Source organism: Panicum hallii, chromosome 9 (assembly GCF_002211085.1).
Source record: "Panicum hallii strain FIL2 chromosome 9, PHallii_v3.1, whole genome shotgun sequence".
NCBI classification, from domain to species: domain Eukaryota; kingdom Viridiplantae; phylum Streptophyta; class Magnoliopsida; order Poales; family Poaceae; genus Panicum; species Panicum hallii.
Window position 1 is genome coordinate 70,767,807 of NC_038050.1, and position 19,395 is coordinate 70,787,201.

The 19,395-nt window shown below is 45.9% G+C and overlaps 2 protein-coding genes across 3 annotated transcripts; both read left to right on the forward strand.

Moving 5' to 3' along the window:
- The first annotated feature begins 2,127 nt into the window (after positions 1-2,127).
- Positions 2,128-6,362, forward strand: LOC112875867 (type I inositol polyphosphate 5-phosphatase 4-like). The gene is made up of 14 exons (XM_025939868.1): positions 2,128-2,601; positions 2,717-2,813; positions 3,067-3,141; positions 3,227-3,314; positions 3,397-3,501; positions 3,594-4,094; positions 4,190-4,325; positions 4,456-4,646; positions 4,733-4,841; positions 5,084-5,232; positions 5,312-5,624; positions 5,728-5,787; positions 5,887-5,934; positions 6,029-6,362. The coding sequence occupies exons 1-11, from the start codon at positions 2,566-2,568 to the stop codon at positions 5,556-5,558; spliced, it is 1,734 nt and encodes a 577-aa protein (XP_025795653.1). The 5' UTR covers positions 2,128-2,565; the 3' UTR covers positions 5,559-5,624; positions 5,728-5,787; positions 5,887-5,934; positions 6,029-6,362.
- A 6,148-nt stretch (positions 6,363-12,510) lies between these two features.
- Positions 12,511-18,325, forward strand: LOC112876375 (probable RNA helicase SDE3). 2 transcript variants are annotated; one of them, XM_025940473.1, is made up of 5 exons: positions 12,511-13,192; positions 14,895-15,685; positions 15,759-15,920; positions 16,018-17,469; positions 17,558-18,040. In XM_025940473.1, exons 2-5 carry the CDS (start codon positions 14,903-14,905, stop codon positions 18,038-18,040), a joined length of 2,880 nt encoding a protein of 959 aa, XP_025796258.1. In that variant the 5' UTR covers positions 12,511-13,192; positions 14,895-14,902. The 2 variants fall into 2 exon arrangements, with proteins under 2 accessions (XP_025796258.1, XP_025796257.1); XM_025940472.1 differs by having other exon boundaries at positions 12,516-13,192; positions 14,888-15,685; positions 17,558-18,325.
- Positions 18,326-19,395: the final 1,070 nt, after the last annotated feature.

Below are 19,395 nucleotides of genomic sequence, written 5' to 3' on the forward strand. Positions count from 1 at the left end.
GGGGCTTTGCACAACTTTTGACGGAGGTAACCCTGGTCGTAATCTCTTGGTCCAGGATTATGATGCTAATTGTTAATTATTGGCTGGATCAGAGTTCAGACGGATTGGCCACTTCTGGTAAGACCGTCCTACTATCTGAGCAGATGATCATTGAAAATGGATGTCACGTGATTGGCACAAAGGTTTTGCTGTCCTCTTCTCAAGATAATTCTTGCCATTTATTTTGTTGTATCCAATTACTGGTTGATCTCATGCTCAGTTTTGAAGAAACTACTGTGCTAAATTTGATAGTACCATGTTTACGAACAAAGTTGTAAAGAATTGCTGCTTTGTCAAAATTCATGATTCATGCCCATGCACTGTCCTGAATGCTCTTTGTTTTTTCTACAAGAAAGCCTCACTGCGACTGCTACTATTTACACAGAAACAATCTAATGACTGTTTTGGCAGTGTACGAAGAAAGCACATGTGAATGGGGTAAGTAACTTCTGTCCAAGGTGACACCCGAACCTTGTCAGTCAAAATGGGCGCAGAAGAATCAACCTCTGGCTGTTTTACTGCTGAGATCAGCTCCCTTATTTCTATGTCCGTACTGAGAGCCCCCGGTCTGCGTCCTTTCGTAAGTACTTTGCAGCTGACTTATTACCCGGTGGAAAGTTGGTCCCAAGTGTTATCTCCTTGCAAGTACCACGACTATAGTGCTAACATTTTTACAAAGATGGTACTACTCCAAACAGATGTAGCATATAGGTGTGGCGATTTTGCATCAAGAGGGCTGTATCTTATTCAGTTCATTTCTTTCGATCTCGATCTGATTTGGTTGGTCACCGGTTCTTAGGAAAAAAGAAAAGGAAGGATCAGAAAAGAAATTAAGCTCTCTCCTTTTACCAAGACGATCTGCACTTGATTCTTGAGCACATGAAAAGAAGAGCGAATCGCTTGGACTGAAGGTGCTGACAAGCCCAACATTCCCAGTGAAATCTAGGAAGTAGGGACTAATGTGCAATCACCTCCATTCAGATTCCAGGGTCGCTCTCAAAACTGAAAAGGCACGCACCCGGTGACCCAGGTACTCGCGGAACAAGAGTCCTTCTCCCACATCCCTGTGGCTGTGACTGGTAGCTCCATTCCAAGTAGCCTCACGACACTTGTACCCGTGAAGATCCAGGTTAATGCTGCCCATTTATTCGCACTGAGATAACAAAAAATTTCCATGTGAGTTGTCTAGAACAGCACTCTGAATGAAAGCATCTCGAATTCCAACTCACACTCTCCTTGCCGTACAAGGGAGTGAGGGACACAAAATCCAGCAGGCCAAAGAGGGAAAGACCCAATCACCTCGAGCCGAAGTACCAAAGCATATCAAAAGAAAGGAAGAAAGAAAAACAAACGAAATAGGGGGCCGTATCATATCGGCTGCCGAAAAACACAGGGAGAAACGCCTTGGAAGGGAGAAAAGCAGGAAGGGTCTCTGTGAAGGGTGAGCAGTCTCTCCTCTCCGACTTTATCTTTTCTGCTCCTCCCCAAGACCTCAACTGCTCTTGGTTTCTTTCTCTGCTGTGGTGCCTGACGAGTGAGCGGCCAGTGGAGGGAGGGATCAAAGGTACACGCCAGCACTGCAGTACTAGTACACTGGTGCACACGATATCCTTTTTAGGGTGAGCCTCCAGAATACTATAAGTGATACCAAATATTTGAAATAGCTGGCATTACATGCACTGCTGTAGGATTTCTTATATCCTTTTGGAGAAATAAAATAAATATTTTATATAAAATAGTGTCAGAACACATTGAAGATTTTTTTTAAAAAAATCGTGTACGTATTTGGTGTAGAATTTGGGAGTTAAATGACTGCAGCACAGTATGCCAATAGCCCAATAGCAAGGTGGTTGAGTAAGTGGTCCTTTTTGCTTCAAGGAGTCGTCACATGCTAAATACTGCAGTACTTTTCCCTGGAAGGCTACTGTGCCTGTATGCATTGTTTGCCATTCTACAGTTCTACGTATTTCCCTTCTTGGTTTTGCAAGAAGATTCCTCCACACTTTATGCTCTCCCTGCCTCACACGTACTTAGGCTACTCACACAATTTTACCTTCAAAGACCCAGGTTTTTGAAGGAGATAGACAGAGCCTTCCAGTCCAGTCTCCCTTCCTTCCTTCCTTCCTTCCTTCCTTCCTCCAACTTTACCTTGTTCTAGCTCTCCCACCAGTCACCACACACACATGCTCACACAAACATACACATACACACAAGAAGCCCTGTGAGGCTGTAGACTAGTGGTAGCATAGTAGCATCACATTTTGTTGTTCTTCCTTTGCTTCAGGAGCCAGTTAGGACATTGGTGTTACCGGGCTCTTTCCTCCAAACAGAATCCAGATTTTGTTCTCATCCTCAATTCTCTCTCCCTGACTCCCTCCCTCTCTCTTTCCATCAAATCACAAGCTTTGTTTATAGAAAACAAACAGTTGTCTCTGCCTCTGCTTGGCTTCTTCTACCTGCATCGGCCGTCCATTTTTGCAGCAAGCAACAGTCTCTTCGGCTGCATGAGTGTTCCCCGGAGCAACAATGAGGGATGGCAGCAACACCACCAAGAAGAGCAAGGTATCTTCCATCCCTGGACCTTCACTGAGCTATGCATTCTGAAATTAATTGTTTTGTTTTGTTTCTCCGTGCTTCAATGTGGCGGCGTTCCTTGATGTGTTGCTGTGACTTGCAGCTCTCGTGGTCCAAGAGCTTGGTGAGGAAGTGGTTCAACATCAGGAGCAAGGCCCGTGACTTCCATGCCGACGATGTAGCTGCGGTTGGGAGGACAGGTGCGTATTTCAGTGAGTTCGCTGTGTGTGTTTCTATCAGTGGGCCTGATTGCTCCCCATTGCTCCAACAGTGAGCTTGCCATATCTTTCTCTGTCTCCTGAAGATCAGTTTTGTTGTTTCTTCAGCTTCTCCTCCGTCCTTGTCTTGTTTCTCTTTTCTTGCCACTCGCAGAAAGCTCCCAACCTTCCAGTTTTCCCAATCTCTTGTTACTAGCTATTTGCCCTGACCGACGGTTTCCTGCTTCGATTGCAGGAGGGGCCGATGATGAGTGGAGGGGCAGCAGCTTCACCAGGAGGGAGCCTAGCACAGTCAAGAAGAGCAAGACAGGTGAGCAACTAGCAAAGGCTTCATCGTTGTTATCTCGACGGACACATTTCTGAATAATTCCCTTTGCCGTGGCATGTTGATTCAGAGAGGTCCTCAAGGAGGAGCAATGGGCACTCGAGGCGAGGAAAAATTGACCTTGACGCCGCTGAAGCTACAGTTACATTGGACTACAGGTATACTTCTGCATTGCAATGTTAGTGCTCATACCCAATCGCATATTTGGACTGTAAATAACTCTTCTTGTTCTTGAAGTAGGATATTTGTTGCTACATGGAATGTTGGTGGCCGTTCCCCACCAAACAACATGAGTCTTGAGGACTGGCTCCATGCTGCACCTCCTGCTGACATCTACGTCCTCGGGTACTTGATACACCTCTGTTTTAGTATCTGAATTCTTGTGACAGTGATTACAGGTAAGATAATACTGACTTTGTCAATGCTGTTGTGTTTAGGTTTCAAGAAATCGTCCCGCTGAATGCTGGGAACGTTCTTGGGACAGAGGACAATGGCCCAGCAAGGAGATGGGTGTCTCTGGTCAGGAGGACACTGAACAATTGGCCAGGCACTAGTGGCAATGGGAGCTTCCGGACACCGTCTCCGGCACCTAACCCAGTGGTGGAGATAGATGATGACTTTGAGGGTTTGTCATCGAGGCAGAACAATGCACCATTCTTTCATCGTCGGTCTTTCCAGGCCGGGCTTAGCCGGAGTTTGAGAATGGAGGGTGACATTCTTGCTCCCCAGCCAAGGCTGGAACGTCGGTATAGTGTCTGTGACCGAGCAATCTATGGCCGTAGGCCTAGCGACTATGAAAACACCTGCAGGTGGGGTGGATCATCAGATGATGAGAATAATACTGGAGAGTCTCCGAGTACGATTTATTCACCAATGTCATATGGATATGGTAATGCATCATCTCTGGAAGATAGTCAGAGACGAGCTGGTCATACTAGGTAAGTTTTAAGTTGGAAGTTTTCATTCCTGAAGCTTAGTCAATCCTATATTTATGGTATTTAGTTAATTATTTTTGTGGTGGCTGGATGTTCAGATACTGTCTGGTGGCAAGCAAACAAATGGTGGGATTATTTTTGATGATCTGGGCTCGGAAAGACATAAGGGATGACATAAGAAATCTGAAGGTTTCTTGTGTTGGGAGAGGACTGATGGGCTACCTCGGGAATAAGGTTAGTCATAGTGTTCTAATGCTACCTAATCACGTTAGTTTTATCGCTTTTCCAGTCTACCTATATGACTTGATAACAAACAAGAATCTTGCTAGCTTAAATATTCGATGGTAAAAAATTTGTTTTCCAGGGTTCAATTTCGATTAGCATGTCACTGCACCAAACAAGCTTCTGCTTCGTCTGCAGCCACCTGACTTCAGGACAGAAGGAAGGTGATGAGCTGCGGAGGAACTCCGATGTACTGGAAATCATCAGAAAGACCAGGTTTCCAATGGTCTATGGGCAGTATGAGCGATCACCAGAAACAATCTTAGAGCATGAGTAAGCAAAGAACCTTACAGTGGACTTATGAAACTCCATATGCATTTGTTCTGACTTTGGGTCCCTTGTTTTGCCTTTCGTTGCAGTCGAATCATCTGGCTCGGGGACCTAAACTACCGAATCGCGCTTTCCTATCGGTCAGTGAAGGCCCTCGTGGAGATGCGCAATTGGAAAGCTTTGCTGGAGAAAGATCAGGTGAGAGCTTGGTAACCCTTCTTGAGCACAATGTGTGCGTGTGTGTAGCGTTGAAGCTCTAGAAAGCAGTAAAATTCTTGTGCCACAGGCAACTCAGAACCTTTAGTCTTGTCATTCTTTTACTTTATCATGTTACGAGATTTCTGGTAGCTTGGCAAAAGCAAAAGAGCTATTGTTTTCATTATAAAAATGATTTTGAAATAATCTGTGGTCTGAAAGACATGAAAACTTGACACTTTCAGCTAAGGATTGAGCAGAGAGGTGGACGAGTATTTGTTGGGTGGAATGAGGGGAATATATATTTTCCCCCGACATACAAGTACTCGAACAATTCTGACAAGTACGCTGGAGATGACATGAATCAGAAGGAGAAGAGGAGAACTCCTGCATGGTATTTTAGCTGCAGAATTTAGTGCCTTTTTTTGTCAAATTTTGTACAGTCAAGTAAATTCAGTAATCTTGTGATGCAGGTGTGACCGTATTTTATGGTATGGAAGAGGCCTTGGTCAACTGTCATACGTACGAGGTGAATCTCGCTTTTCGGACCATAGGCCGGTCTACAGCGTCTTCAGTGCAGAAGTGGAATCAATCAATCATAGCCGGATCCAAAAGATGAGTTGCTCAAGTTCTCAACTGGACATCGAAGAACTGCTGCCTTACTCATATGGATACACTGACATTAACCCGTACGGATACACTGACCTAAACTTCTACTGAAAGAGTTCAAGGATTTCAGTCTTCAGCATCCTTTGAATGTTGAATCCTATAAGTAGTGATGAAATGGTAGGTCTTGGAGAGTGACTTTGATTCTTATTTGAAATTTATATGTTGAATTAATGCACTGATAATTTCATAAAAAAGATGCACTGATAATTTCCAATGTCAGGTTGTATTGTTGATGAAGATCAAAACATTATCGGACCTAAGCTTCAGCTTCTGATAGTTGGTAAGCGCCATTCGTGTATAATTTGTCAATACAGCTGATTCACTCAGCACTTGAGAACTGGCTAAATTTAGTAACGTTGCATATCTGCGCATTGGACAGCTTCAGAAGTGCTCGGATGGTATGCAAGATTTAAGTAAATGGGACAAGGTACGAGTATGACCAGTATCGTGTTAGCGGAGCTACATCTCTGGTGCATGAGAGGTCTGACGAGTCACTCAACCCTATTTCCTCTCTTTTGCAGATGAGGGCCATGTTCTCTGAACTCTGAGGAAAGTTACATACTGCAGCAAGGGGCGTGGTTCACTGACTTGCAGCAAAACCGTTCGTTTTTGGGGCAGACAGTACGATATTCAATCATAAGCTCAGAAGACTTTGGTCACAGCAAAGATACTACTGACACCAACGGCAAGCGTGCACCAGATATATATATATTTTTACCTGTACATTGTAGGGCAACATTTTTCAGACAATAACGACAAGCAGTCCTTTGCATAGTTTACTTCTCTGTGGTTGTATTAAAGCTGTAAAAAAGGCCCATGAACGCCTGCATTGCTCGTATGATCATTTCCATGGATGGAAAAAGGGTGTGTAGGCCATCATTGCCATGTTTTTGTTTCATGAGCATCGTCTGGATCAGTTGAGCTGACAAAAAGGCTACCTGTCACATTTTCACCAGCCGTCGCCCTGCAGGGAAATGTGTTCTACCCCCCTCTTTTCACTGTTCCTGGCAGGGGCTATGGGTAAAAAAAATGCTGCTGGAACCTGCAGAGACACCTGTGATATTCTTTTTCGTTTGTGCTGCAACTTTGCAAGTGCAAGAGCACGCCGTGATGAGGTCTAGCGTGGAATGATTTGTCTACTAGTTGGTGTCCACCGCATGATGGTCAGATTGAGTGCAGCCTGAACATGCATCAGTGGTGCAGACCGTTCCCATTGGGCCTCGCATGTAGGGTGATTCAGTCTTTGGCACCAACTGTTGAACTGCAGAGGAACTCAGGTTTCAGGCACTGTTGTAGCTGCTGAGTTACTGAAGATGCAATCATTTTATATTAACATATATTGCTCTTTCTTAAGCAAATCTTTGTCCACTGAGAAAGTGTGATGGTTGACAACTAGTAACTAGCAGATCACGGCGTTCTGACCCCAGTGTTTCGACAGGGAAGATGCAGAGTTCTAGGCTGCTTTAACCTCATTTCCTGCCGAAGAACCTGATCGCTTTTCACAAGTTATTCTTGATTTGTGTGTTAGCCTAGCCCTTAAGAGGATAAACCAAGCGAACCCTGAAAGCGCCTCAAAAGGAGAGCGAGTTGGGAGGAAATGACAGCCATCTTTCACCTTCTTTTGTGCCGCATTGTGGGTCTGAAACAACTGTAAAATTTCACTAAACCTAAGCTGAATCTACTATCAAGATGTAGGAACTGCTAACCATCGAAGTTACCTGCATGACCTGTCTTAGCTTTCATTTCAGTAAACAAATGTGCTGGCCACGTAGTATAAACTTTTTGTTTCTGTGGGCCACGTCCATGCATGTGTGTGCATGTGCCGGGTGAATGTAACAATTGAGGTCCGGGCCGGGAATAAAAGAATCTCCATGAGCATGGAGCAAAATGGCTGTGCCATCGTCGCCCTTTGGGCGTTGAGGTGATTGGTGGAAAAGCATAGGCTATGCATGAGAGGACACGACGGTGGGAGCCGGCCGGCCCTCGCTGGCACTAGAGGCATTCATGCCTTCTTGGTGAAGAAGACTAGAAGAGGAGGAGGGTTTTTGCCTGGGCCCAAGTGCCCAACACAAGCAAAGAATGCAATGGTCGTCAAGATTCATTCATGATCCCGGCCGGCCGGATTTCTCCCACTCGACGAGGATCGGATTCTGCATGCATCCCTGGGGTGATTGTGTTGCGTCCCGGCCCGGCTAATCATTGGATCGGCCGCTGCAGCAGTGCCTCATGAATCATCCATGACTAGACGGCATGCTGCTCTTTTTGCAGCATGCAACAATGCAAGTGTGTCTGTGCATACATGTCCGCAGCTCATTTTGTTCATGTTAAGACCTAGCTAGTGTTCATAAAAAAGAAATGAGAGTTCCAGTTCTTCCTTCAATAGATGATGTACGTGATGGAAAAAATATGTAGCAAATCTATGGATAATCCTGGGTAGGGCTGCAGGGATGGATGCGAAGTGAGAAGTGAGGCGGTTGCCTTGCCAACATCGTGGCATGCAGCAACGTGCAAGAAGCATCAATTGCCTGCTGCGGCAGCCGTTGATGCGGCTCAGATCTCGAGGAGCATGGCTGATGTCATGGCCCTCGCCTCCCAGGACCCAGAAAACCATGGCCATCATGTCCACCACCACCTCTGTCCACTGCTACTGAACCTAGCTACTGTCCGGGGCAGCCGTGCAGGAGAGTGTGCGTCACGACATCGATCTAGCAATTTATTCGTTCGCTCCAGAATTAGCAAAGAGTGGGCAGCCTTTTTGTTTACTCCATGATCGACATGTGCTGAGCATAATCACCTCCTAGCTAGTGTTTTAATTACCAGCGTATCGTCCTTTGCCTGGATCTACTGCAGCATGTTATGGGTAATTAGTTCTTGCACAAAAGATCACAGAGAATATATACAGGAGAAAAGATGTATCAAACAGGGATCGACGAGGTATGTGTGTATGTATGTAACGGGTGGACACTGCACTTTTGCCTCGAGCAATCTATCTCTGCGCGCGTGCATGGGGGAAACAGAAACAGGTTTGTTCCTGATGCTTAAAGTCTAAAGCTCGATGGCTGGTATCATTCGTAGAACGAACCGATGCTTGCATCAGGGCACGACGATGGAACGAAGATTAAAGAGTGGCCTTGCATTGTCTTGTCACGCACTAAGCTACTAGCTCATACGTGCCATTCAAGCAACGCAAGCAAAGGGCGGTTACTTATATATGCATGTTTTCTGCTACGTACGTGCTGCAATCATGCCAGGTTGTGTGCGGGTGACAGATAATGCTACAAACACCACCAAGCATGCATGCATGAAGAGACAAGACGGTAGAGAGAGAGAGAGAGGGAGGGAGGGAGGGAGGGAGATCACAGCATAGGGTTTATTGATGCAGGCAATTAATATATATAGGGCACCGCTTGGCAAGATTGATTACGTGCCTTATTTTATTAGCAGATTGATCAAGTGTATTAATGTATACTTATAACTTAGCAGAACTAGTTTTACATCCCTGATTTTGCTCCTTTTTTTCTCGTGAAGTTACTCGTAATAGCACCGTCCTTATTATCAGCATTCATTCTGCCATGAACATTGTGTGTGTATATATTATATTCTTCTACTAGTTCATAATTAATTTGGAGCCCGTACACGTGTGAGTTTAAAGTTCAGAAGAAACGCAACGATCAACACAACCTGCAGGGGGAAACGAATGAAGATGCATGGGCAGAAGAAGAGGCAGGGAGAGCATCTGCCGGCTGCAGCGGAACTTTGGGCATGGGGCACGCAGCGGCCGGCATGCATTGAAGCTGAGCACAACACAGCAAGCTTTGGCTTTGCGAGGAGGAGGCGGCCGGACTGCAGGTGCAGGGGAAAAGACGGTTGGATTGGAAATGAGCTAGCTAGCTGCTGCCTGCTGGTGGGGAAGAGAATCTCTCTCCTACTACCCCTTTGCCTTTTGGCCATTTTTGCGTAGGGCAGAAGCTGTCAGAAAGAGAGACCAGAACTACACTACACTGCTTCCCCCTCTCTCTCTCTCGTCCCTTCGCTTTCACTTCCATGCATGCATGCATGCATTCTTTGCTGAATGCTGACTCATCCACAGCCCACTCCACACAGGCAGGCAGTGCCATGCAGCATGCATGAACTAACCGTGCGCTATCTATCGCTCATGTACGTTCTACTTCTCCAGTTCTCTCCTTGACATGAATCGCATGGGACTCTTATCTATCGCTCATGCTGTCGGTCACTCGGTCGGCGTCGCCTACACGTGAGTACCGTGTCCGTTCAGGGGCGTGTGTGCGTGCGGTTGGGGTGGGGGTACTATAGGAAGAGTGCGGTAGATGAGGCGATAGGCATGCAGAGGAGAGAGAGCAGCAGCAGCCTTGTTGGCGGTGGTTGGGAGTCTTTTACCGCTACCTTCCAGATCGAACCACACACAGAACAAGAAGATAACGCCAACAGTCACATCGTCCAGACTCCAGAGACCAGAGGCCGGCCGGCCAAAGAAGCATGCGTGTACTTGATCTGCCGGCACTTGCTTGGGGCTTCGCCATGTGTTCTCTCTCTCTCTCTCTCTCTCTCTCTCTCTCGAGTCATGGAGTCATGGCTCGGCATGTGCGGGACGTTGTCTTCAAGAATCAAAGAACACCTCTGGATCGCCGGCAGATCGATGCCGTTTTCATGCCCATGCGAATTGAATCGCATGAGCGAGCAGCAGTTGAGAGCTCCGTATGGGCTCGACAAGCGGCAGGCGGCAGCAGCTTCCACGCCGCCGCCGTATGCAACCGGCACCGGCCCGGGCCAGCGGAGAGCCAGCGACGGACGGAGCCGAGCGGCCCAGGGGGGTTGGAGCTGCGCGTACTGGGCCACGGCCCAACGGCTTACTTACGTGCACGGCGAGTTCGTGGGTCGGCCCGTGCGTGCGCTGCGGCCTGCTGCTGCGCTGGGCCGAATACAACCACCAGTCCACCACGAACAAAGAATGATACAATTGTTCATAGACCGGTATATCAATGCCCCCATTACAAGCACGGACAAGTAGTAGGGTACTGAAGGTGCGTATATTTCCTCGAAAATAAAGATTGCAAGTGAATTTGCTTAAAGAAAAAGAATTTTCTTGAAAAAAAAGAAGGTCGGCAGGTGCTGGCTTTATAGATTTTGCAGGTTGAAATCTTTGTAATTATAGCTCATGTTCATGAATATACTGCGTTTGGTATCCTACCTACACAGGTTATATCATTCTCTATCCTCAAATTTCAGGATACTTGCAAATTTTTAATTTTTAGGTAAACGAAAATCCACAATGAATGTTCCGAAAGAAGAAAGAAAATCCACAATGAACAATACTAAGTTTGTCTTAATTTTTTAACCCGCCTCCCTCAGGATCTGTCTTCGGCCAATCTTTCAACTATTATTTGATGCTACAAATTACTATCTCATACCTTACTGTTTTTACATAGAAACCGTAGATAGAATATACAAGAAAATAAAAAAAAAATAAGCAACCATAACTCGTGTTTAATATAGCTTCGTAGAGGATGTTACCATGAGTCCATCTTTTTATAGTAACACTTGCACAATGCGCATATTGCTGCAAGGTAATGGCAAGTAAAGTCGTAGCTACATCAATCCTCTCTATCTTAACTTCTTGACAGTGGCGAATCCAGCAGCAAAGTGAGAAAGGGGCTCATCTCCCTTCTCTTCTTCTTACTCCCCTTCTTTTCTTCTTCCTTCTCTTTTCTTCATCATTATTTGTTCCAAAAAATAAAAGAAAGCTTTAGGAAGGTATCCATTAATTTTAGAGAGATAGGAGGCTATCCCCCCTTTAGTCTGCCCCTGCTTCTCGAAGGTGGGTCCTCCACCGTCTACTAGCGCGACACGCTCGCTACCTTTCCTCCACATCTTTCGCTCGCCTGTCCACCCACCTTCTCCGTTCGACTAGCCGTAGCTCGTGGACAGCTCTAAGTCTGTCTCCCCCCCCCCCAAATTCGGTATCTTTAATCCAAAAATTCTAATTCTAACCCCCCTCTCTCTTATTTCATTAAGCTACCGTTTGGATTCTTTCATTTTAAAGAATTAGAATTTATTTAATAGAGTAGGCTATTTGTTTTGAAATATAGCATTCCACAACTTTATATATATATGCATATATATATATGTAAAAGCTTATCTCAAATTCATGGAGGTAGAAGATGGAAATTGGCTCTATAGATCTTTATGTTATATTTCTAATATACAATTTATAGCACACTCTTCGATTCGCTTCCCTAACAAAAGTGCAGTGTATAAATATCTCTCGTATGATAAAAATAATATACAAATATATTACACATATAACTATAATAAGCTTAATTAATTTATATTTAAATTATGATTATTAGAATGGAATTCAATTCCAAGGATCCAAACGGAGTCTAAGGGTTTTCATTCCCTACTACCCCTTGGATTTGAAATATGATGATCCAATGACTATGGTTAGTAATGGAGAAACTTAATAATGTATTAATGGCTGGAGGTAGTATTTGTTGCAGCGCGTAATACGGATTGTGTCTGCCTCTTGACGGCATCCATCAACGCTTATGATCTTTTCACGTATCAAACCTTGAGGACCGTCGGATCCGGAAGCGGCAGAGATCGAACCCTGCGGCTGAGTTCGTTTTTGTTAAAGTCCTACTAAGGCTGGAAAAAAAAACAGGTGGCTAGCTCGCTCGGCGGCTCATCTGTAGCTCGGCTCGTTAGAAAATATAACCAAGCTGAGCCAAGTATTTAGCTCGGTCCACTGACGAGCCAGCTCGAGCTGGCTGGCGAGCCAAAACGAATACCCTATAGCCCAAATAAAACTCGGCCCATGTAAATTCAGCCCAATCCTCCCGATTCCCCACGCGGCACGCGGTCGTGCGCCGCTCGCCCGCCTCCCGACCTCCCCTTCCTCGCCTCCGACTCTCCTAACTCGCGAGTCCCGTGCCTGGCCGGCAGCAGGCCGCCGTGCGGCTCGCGCCTCGACGCAGCCCCATCCCGCTAGTCTAGTCGCACGCCTTACCGCGGCCTCCGCTGCACCCCGCGCCGCCTACGGCCCCGTCGCCTCGCGCGCCTGCGCCTAGCTCCGGCTGCTCGATGGCCTACAGCCCCTGCGCCAAGCCACCCTGCCCGCCGCGCCTAGCTCCGGTCGAACTACCTACGGCCCCGCCGGCCGCCGCCTCGAGCTCCCGCTCCTCGCGGGCTGCTGCCATGGAGAGCTCTGTTGTCGAGCTGGCTCACGAGCTAACCGAGGCAGCTCGAGCTAGCAAACGGCCGAGCCGAGCCGAGCCGGCTCGATATCCACCCTTTTACTGTCCCACAGATCCGCATCCTGGAGTTTGCAGCTTCCGCGGAAGAACAGGCAGAGAATCAATGCCAGTTTCATGATGGTACTCGCTCCCTTGATTCTCTTGGTGTCCCTCCATCAGAGCCATCACCAACCTCCTCCTCCTCGTGCTTCCCGGCTTCTCCTCTAAAAAGATAGGCACCAGGCGACAACGGCGCACGGAACAGGCGCATCGGAGAGCCATCCAGTGCTCCTCCCCTAAAACCCCCAGGCTTTCTCCCTCCCAACGCCAACTTCGTGGGGGCGGTGATAATCCGTCTGCTATTCCTGCCTCTCTTATCGTCTCGCCGGCGCCCGGTTCTTGGGCCTCTCTGGTGCTTCCCTCGGGAGACAGGTGATGCTTCATTCCCCTCTTGATTAGTGCCGCATTGCAATTTGTTTTTATTCCGAATTTGGAGGGGACTACTGTGGAAGCCTGGGAGGCATAGGGATTCGTTGAATTCTTTTTGAAGAACTGTAGAAATTTCGTTGCGATCCTGTTACCGTTTGTTGATCCGATCATTGTAAACTCTATTTTATGCTGCGGTAGGGGGCAGGAGAAGGGAGGGAAAGGGATAAAGTTAGGGTTTGGCCAGTGTAAAGGAACCCAAGCCGGCTGGATATTGTACTCTCTTGATTGATAAGTGTTGAGCCTTGCGAACCTGTGAAAAATTCTTGCCTTGTTTTCATCAACAGGGGCAATCGGTTGGACTAATGGGGGGGGGATATGTAGAATGGTTACTTTAAGCTCAGATATGTCTAATTGCGCAGTTGCTTCATCATTTAAGTCGTGTGCAAAGAAGGGAGTTGGAGTGATGTAGTGGCAAATTTCCTCTGAGTAGTTGGTGCGAAGGGGAAATATTACCTTTTTCTTTTCATGTTCAGGTGAGTCAGTAATGGACTAATGGGGATATGTAGAATGGTTACTTTAGCTTTGATATGTCTAATTGCTTGTTGTCTCATCATTTAAGTCGTGTGCAAAGAAGGAAATTAAAGCAATATAGTAGCAAATTGCCTCTGAATAGTTGATGTGAGGGGAATTTTTTTTATTTATTATTTTGGGGATCCAGAAACTTGTTTTTTTTAGGTTTGGGATGCAGAAACTTAAAGTGGGCTCAACAAAACAGCAACTCTTAAAATGCATTGATCTGTGAACCGGCTTACCGGCCGGTGGCTGGGTGATGGCCACACGATGCCGGTCATGTCTGCTTCCCGTAGTTATTTATAATAGTTAAGTAGAGTCTAAGCACTTCCCAACCTGTGAAGGATCTTGCCTGTCTGTTTTTCCTTCTTTTGGGGAATCAGTAATGGACTATTTGGGATATGTAGAGTGACTGCTTTAGGGACAGTCTGATACGTCTAAATAATTATTGCCATGTCTCCTTCCCATAGTTTTTCTTTTTCCCGAAAGGACATCAAGATCTTTTATGCAAGATTTATTAGTAGCGAGAAAAGAAAAAAAGAGAGAGAATACAAATGACTTCCGACTCGACCAGACTGAACCAAACAAACGACTATGCCCTCGCCTCAACATGAGGTGCACCACAACTACAGGAAAACATCTTCATGCATGGAGAGCAAGTTAATACACCACTATTGGGGTTGAAAATGGAAAAGCTACCATAGAAAGAAAACGACAAAAAATGTCAGTGCAAAAACAAAACTTTCCTGCTGTCCAGGACGCTAGGAAGTACTGAAAACCCGATGATATTGGCATATTGCTGGATGTCTTCCTTAATTAGATAGACCACATCCCGTGGTTGCTTTGATACTTGTTGGAAGGCTTGTCCGTTCCACTCTTTCCAGATGTTCCACCAAAAGTAAAACATGAAACTGTCGAACACTTTCCTTCTTCCCATAGTTAGTCATAGTGATTAAATTGTATTTGGTCTTTGGTTGCAATATCGTTTTGTATGCTTGTACGCCTACTGTACATGGGGAAAGGTCCTTCACATGTCTAGAATGTTTTTTTCCCTCATTTCAAACTCCACTCTGAATGTTAACTTTTGGTCGATGGAACTTGTTGTAATTTGTTGTAAAACTTGTTTAGCCCTCAGGATTCAAGATGGGGACCTATCTGAGGAATTATTCAGATGATGAATTTTCAGTGGCTGGTGAGAAGCCAGAAGTTGAATTCATGGATTACCAAAATGATGACACTATTCAAGATTATGCATCTGAAGATGGACCTGTGGTTGTTACAGTTCCTTTCCCTTTTGAGGATGGCAAACCAAAATCAGTCCTTGTTGGAGAAACATCGGCTGACACCATCATCATTGAGAATACCTCTCCAGAACCTGTAAATTTGTGGAGTGTTAGAATATTCTCTTCAAATCCGGAAGATAGCTATGTGTTATCAATGATGAGACCACCACTAAACGATGCTGATGAGGAGGCAAAGCAGGCTTTTCTTGGTTTGACCTCTGTGGAAGACCGTACACTTATGCCTGGGCAAACCCTTACAATTTGGCTTTCTTGTATGCCAAAAGATATTGGTTTGCATACATCAATTGTGCATGTTGATATCGGTGAGGAGAAGATTGAGCGTGTGGCTTTTCTATTGGCAGATGACAATATCTCTAAGGCCTTATTTTCAGATAAACCTTATTCCAGGAGACGTGGTCAAAATAAGAAATTTGAGCCTGCTCCAATTGTGCCAGGTTGCCGTCCAACTCGGCAACACGCTCAAGGATTCAAATATAAGCTTCCTCAGTTTGCAATACCTGCAGACATCCGAGAGCTCATTGAAAGTAAACAGAGACCTGACGTCCTATCCGAAGAGTTGAGCATGATAAACTATGCACAATTTTTCAGCACTCTTTTAGTCATGGAAGAACTTAATTTAGAGGTATTCCAACACTTGTAGTAGTATAAATTTTAAACTTTGTTCTGGTTTGCTAACTTCAGGTTCCCATTTGCAGGAGGAGATGAGAGCATATGATATGGAGGGTGTCTCCATGAGAAGGAGGGGTATGAACTTTTTGTCTCTTGAGGTCCCTGGTTTGGCAGAAAGAAGGCCATCACTGGTCCAAGGAGACTTTATAGTTGCTAGATATGCTAGGAATGATGCTCAGCCTTACCAAGTTAGTCCCCTTTCTTTGGCAATTGAATATTTTGTTAGCATTCTTATATACGTTCATATGCTCTCAATGTGTAATGGTATGTTGGTTTTTTCTCCAGGGTTTTATTCACAAGGTTGAAGCTGATGAGATATTCTTAAAATTTGACAACCAGTTCCACTTTAATCACCATGACAGGAACCAGTACCATGTTAGCTTCACATATAATAGAGTGAATATGAGAAGGCTATACAAATCGATTCATGAAGCAGAACGTTTGGGACCTGGCATTTTATTTCCTTGTCAGTCACCTTGTAGAGCTGTGAAAAGGTGTCCATTTAAGCCTCTGAATCCACATATAAATACCGAGCAAGCTGATGCTGTTGCTATGATACTTGGCTGCAGAGGTGTTCCACCATATGTGATATATGGACCTCCAGGAACTGGCAAGACCATGACAATTATAGAGGCAATTTTGCAGCTTTATACAGCCAAGAAGACGGCAAATATTCTCATTTGTGCTGCTTCCAATGCTGCAGCTGACCATGTACTGGAAAAACTCCTCCTTGCTAGCTATCTGATCCGGCCAAGTGATATCTTTAGGCTAAATGCTCCGAGCCGTCAATATGAGGATGTCAATGCTGATTTTATCCGGTTTTGCTTCTTTGAAGATCGGGTATTCAAGTGCCCTCCATCACAAGCATTGATGCGGTACAAGATAATTATATCGACCTACATGAGTTCATCTCTGCTGCAGGCCGAGGGCATTCGCCGAGGGCATTTCACACACATTTTCTTGGATGAGGCTGGTCAAGCCTCTGAACCAGAGGCGATGGTTCCTTTGTCAGGGTTGTGTGGAAGAGACACTGTGGTTGTGTTAGCAGGAGACCCAAATCAATTAGGTCCGGTGGTTTTTTGTAAGCAAGCGGACAAGGAAGGTCTGGGGATATCATATCTGCAAAGGCTGTTTTTTGACTTCGAGCAGTACCGAACAGGGAATCCAAACTATGTGACAAAGCTTGTGAGGAATTATCGGTGCCATCCTGCAATCCTAGAGCTACCGTCAGAGCTTTTCTATGGCGGTGAACTGATCGCCTGTAAAGAAGATGAGGTACCATCTGTCTACAATTGCATTGGCCTTCCTAACAAGTCCTTCCCTGTTCTTTTTGTTGGAATCCAAGGATGCGATGAGAGGGAAGGCACCAATCCATCATGGTTCAATAGAATTGAAGTCAGCAAAGTAGTAAGTGTCATCAGAAACCTGACAAAGGGTGGTGCTGTTAGTGAAGTTGATATAGGAGTAATCACTCCATACCGTCAGCAAGTTGCTAAGATAAAGAAAGCCCTAGAGGCATTTGAAATGTCGGACTTGAAAGTCGGAAGTGTCGAACAATTCCAGGGCCAAGAGAGGGAAGTAATAATCATCTCTACAGTCAGGTCAACTGTAAAGCATAACGAGTTTGACAAATTCTTTAACCTTGGATTCTTGAGCAACTATCAAAGGTTCAATGTTGCAATCACTCGCGCGAAATCGCTGCTTGTAATTGTTGGAAACCCTCACATTGTCACAAAGGTAGTGCTGCTGCATCATTTTATCCTCCTGTAGTCCCATATCATCCACTATTTTTGTATTATTTGCCTAACCAACAACTGTAATGTAGGATCGGCACTGGGACAGGCTCCTGCGATACTGTGCTGATAATGGCTCTTACCAAGGATGCCCACTTCCACCACCTGAGTCTCATTCTTATTCAGATGAAACCAAGTACAACAAAGACCAAGGTGGACCTGCTGGGTGGGGCTACAACCAAGAAGAAGAAGCTACCAATTACAATTACAACCAAGAACCATCTGACTTCGGTCTCAGACGTGGCAGTGGTGCTCAATCTGCTGCTACCAACAACGGAACAAAATGGTCCGAGGAGTTGCCTGAGGATGAGAACCTGGCATCCAACAACGCCGAAGTAGACCCTGAGGAGATGCCGAAGCAGCACATCGAGGAACAGGTTGAGCAGGGAGATGTGCAGCCCAACAAGTGCTGGACCAGCGACGACCAGGTACATGATGAGTGCCCTGCGAAGTTCACCTTCCCTCCTGGTTGGTGCGACGTTTCAGCCATCCCAGCATCTGGCTGGGACGACTGATCAGACCTGCAACCGCCCGCCCTAGGGGCCATTCACAGAATAACGGAGGCTGGTGACCCTGTGAAACTAGCTCCCAGGCAGAGGCAGGGTATCCCTTTGCATCAAGCCTTCGGTCGACTCACCACTGGACAATTGTTGTAGTGAGTGAGCTGCATATGCATCTATGTGTTTAGGCCGTCGTCTACCTGATTTTGGCAACATGGGAGGACCCTGTGTCCTGTTCGACTTGTCTTACTGCATGCAATATGGTTTGGTTGGTTAATTTGCTGGTGTCATTCGGTGCGCTATTATTGTGTTATTGCCTCTTCAGCAGCCTGCTTCGTGCCTTCGGTGGCTGGCGCCATGGCATACACGCCGGAGCTCTTTTGTAAGGCCCAGAAGAACTTTCTCGGCCTAGTAAGGTTGTTGGCTCGGTAAACACAGAAACGAAAAATTAACACAGCAAATTAGCATCAGTTTGATCATTTCACTCAGGTTTCTAGTGTCTGTTCGATGTCGATAACTGACCAACAGACTAATGTGTCTTCGTCTCATTCACAAACGAGCAGCCGGCTCACTGAAGTAGTAACTCACCGGGGGGGGGGGGGGGGTGGATATAACCGGACAGGTGCATGTGGCGATCATGTGGGAGGATCGCAGCGCAATCAGTATCCGGAAGAACTTGGCCTCCATGGGTTGTGTTCTGATGGAGGACTGGCAACAGACACTCGCTTGTAAACAACATAATTGAGGCGTGTCCATCGCCCGTCTCCAGACAGTTTCATAATGGTAAGAGAATATCATGTCAGCTTATCAAGAATTGTCTTGTTATTAGTAGTATGGGTGCTCCAGAGCTCAGAAGGGGCAGATTTGTAAGGTGGGGGTCCTCGGCAATGAATAGCACTTCACAGTTTTGGGGCTCCTCTGTTCTTTCTCGCATTCATTTCTGCCACTTCATAGTTTGGATGAGAACGAGCAAAATGAAGCTCTGAATGAGAATGGGACGTATGCCATGAAACTTCACTTAAAACATGCTGAGCCTTATTTAGAACTGTTCACCACGAGCTCAATGCACTGTTGGGCTACGACATGAGGAAGAGACAAAAGGGGGAGGGAGCGCTGTAGAGAAAGAAGAGGCACTAGGCTTGGTCTGTGTGCTTTATTGTACTTCTCCACGGTACAAGTGCTTCTTGATCCTAGGACAATAAGCAATGGTTGTACACGTATGACAGCTGGTGCTCCCATTTTTCCCATCCATGGACCAAACACCCCAGCTGTACATGTGGGCAACAGAGAAGGGTTTTGGATCAATAAGTTGGAATCACCAACCTTTGCTGCTCATAAATCAGTAGCTGAGTACAGACTTGCATTTGTCA

What these genes read in the sequence shown, in the direction of transcription:
- LOC112875867 (XM_025939868.1), top strand. Translation starts at nt 2,566, where the DNA reads ATGAGGGATGGCAGCAACACCACCAAGAAGAGCAAG. An exon ending in CTTTGCTGGAGAAAGATCAG is followed by an intron (nt 4,842 to 5,083) that starts GTGAGAGCTTGG and finishes TGACACTTTCAG; the next exon opens with CTAAGGATTGAGCAGAGAGG. An exon ending in AAGAGGAGAACTCCTGCATG is followed by an intron (nt 5,233 to 5,311) that starts GTATTTTAGCTG and finishes CTTGTGATGCAG; the next exon opens with GTGTGACCGTATTTTATGGT.
- LOC112876375 (XM_025940473.1), top strand. Translation starts at nt 14,903, where the DNA reads ATGGGGACCTATCTGAGGAATTATTCAGATGATGAATTTTCAGTGGCT. An exon ending in TGGAAGAACTTAATTTAGAG is followed by an intron (nt 15,686 to 15,758) that starts GTATTCCAACAC and finishes TCCCATTTGCAG; the next exon opens with GAGGAGATGAGAGCATATGA. An exon ending in ACCCTCACATTGTCACAAAG is followed by an intron (nt 17,470 to 17,557) that starts GTAGTGCTGCTG and finishes ACTGTAATGTAG; the next exon opens with GATCGGCACTGGGACAGGCT.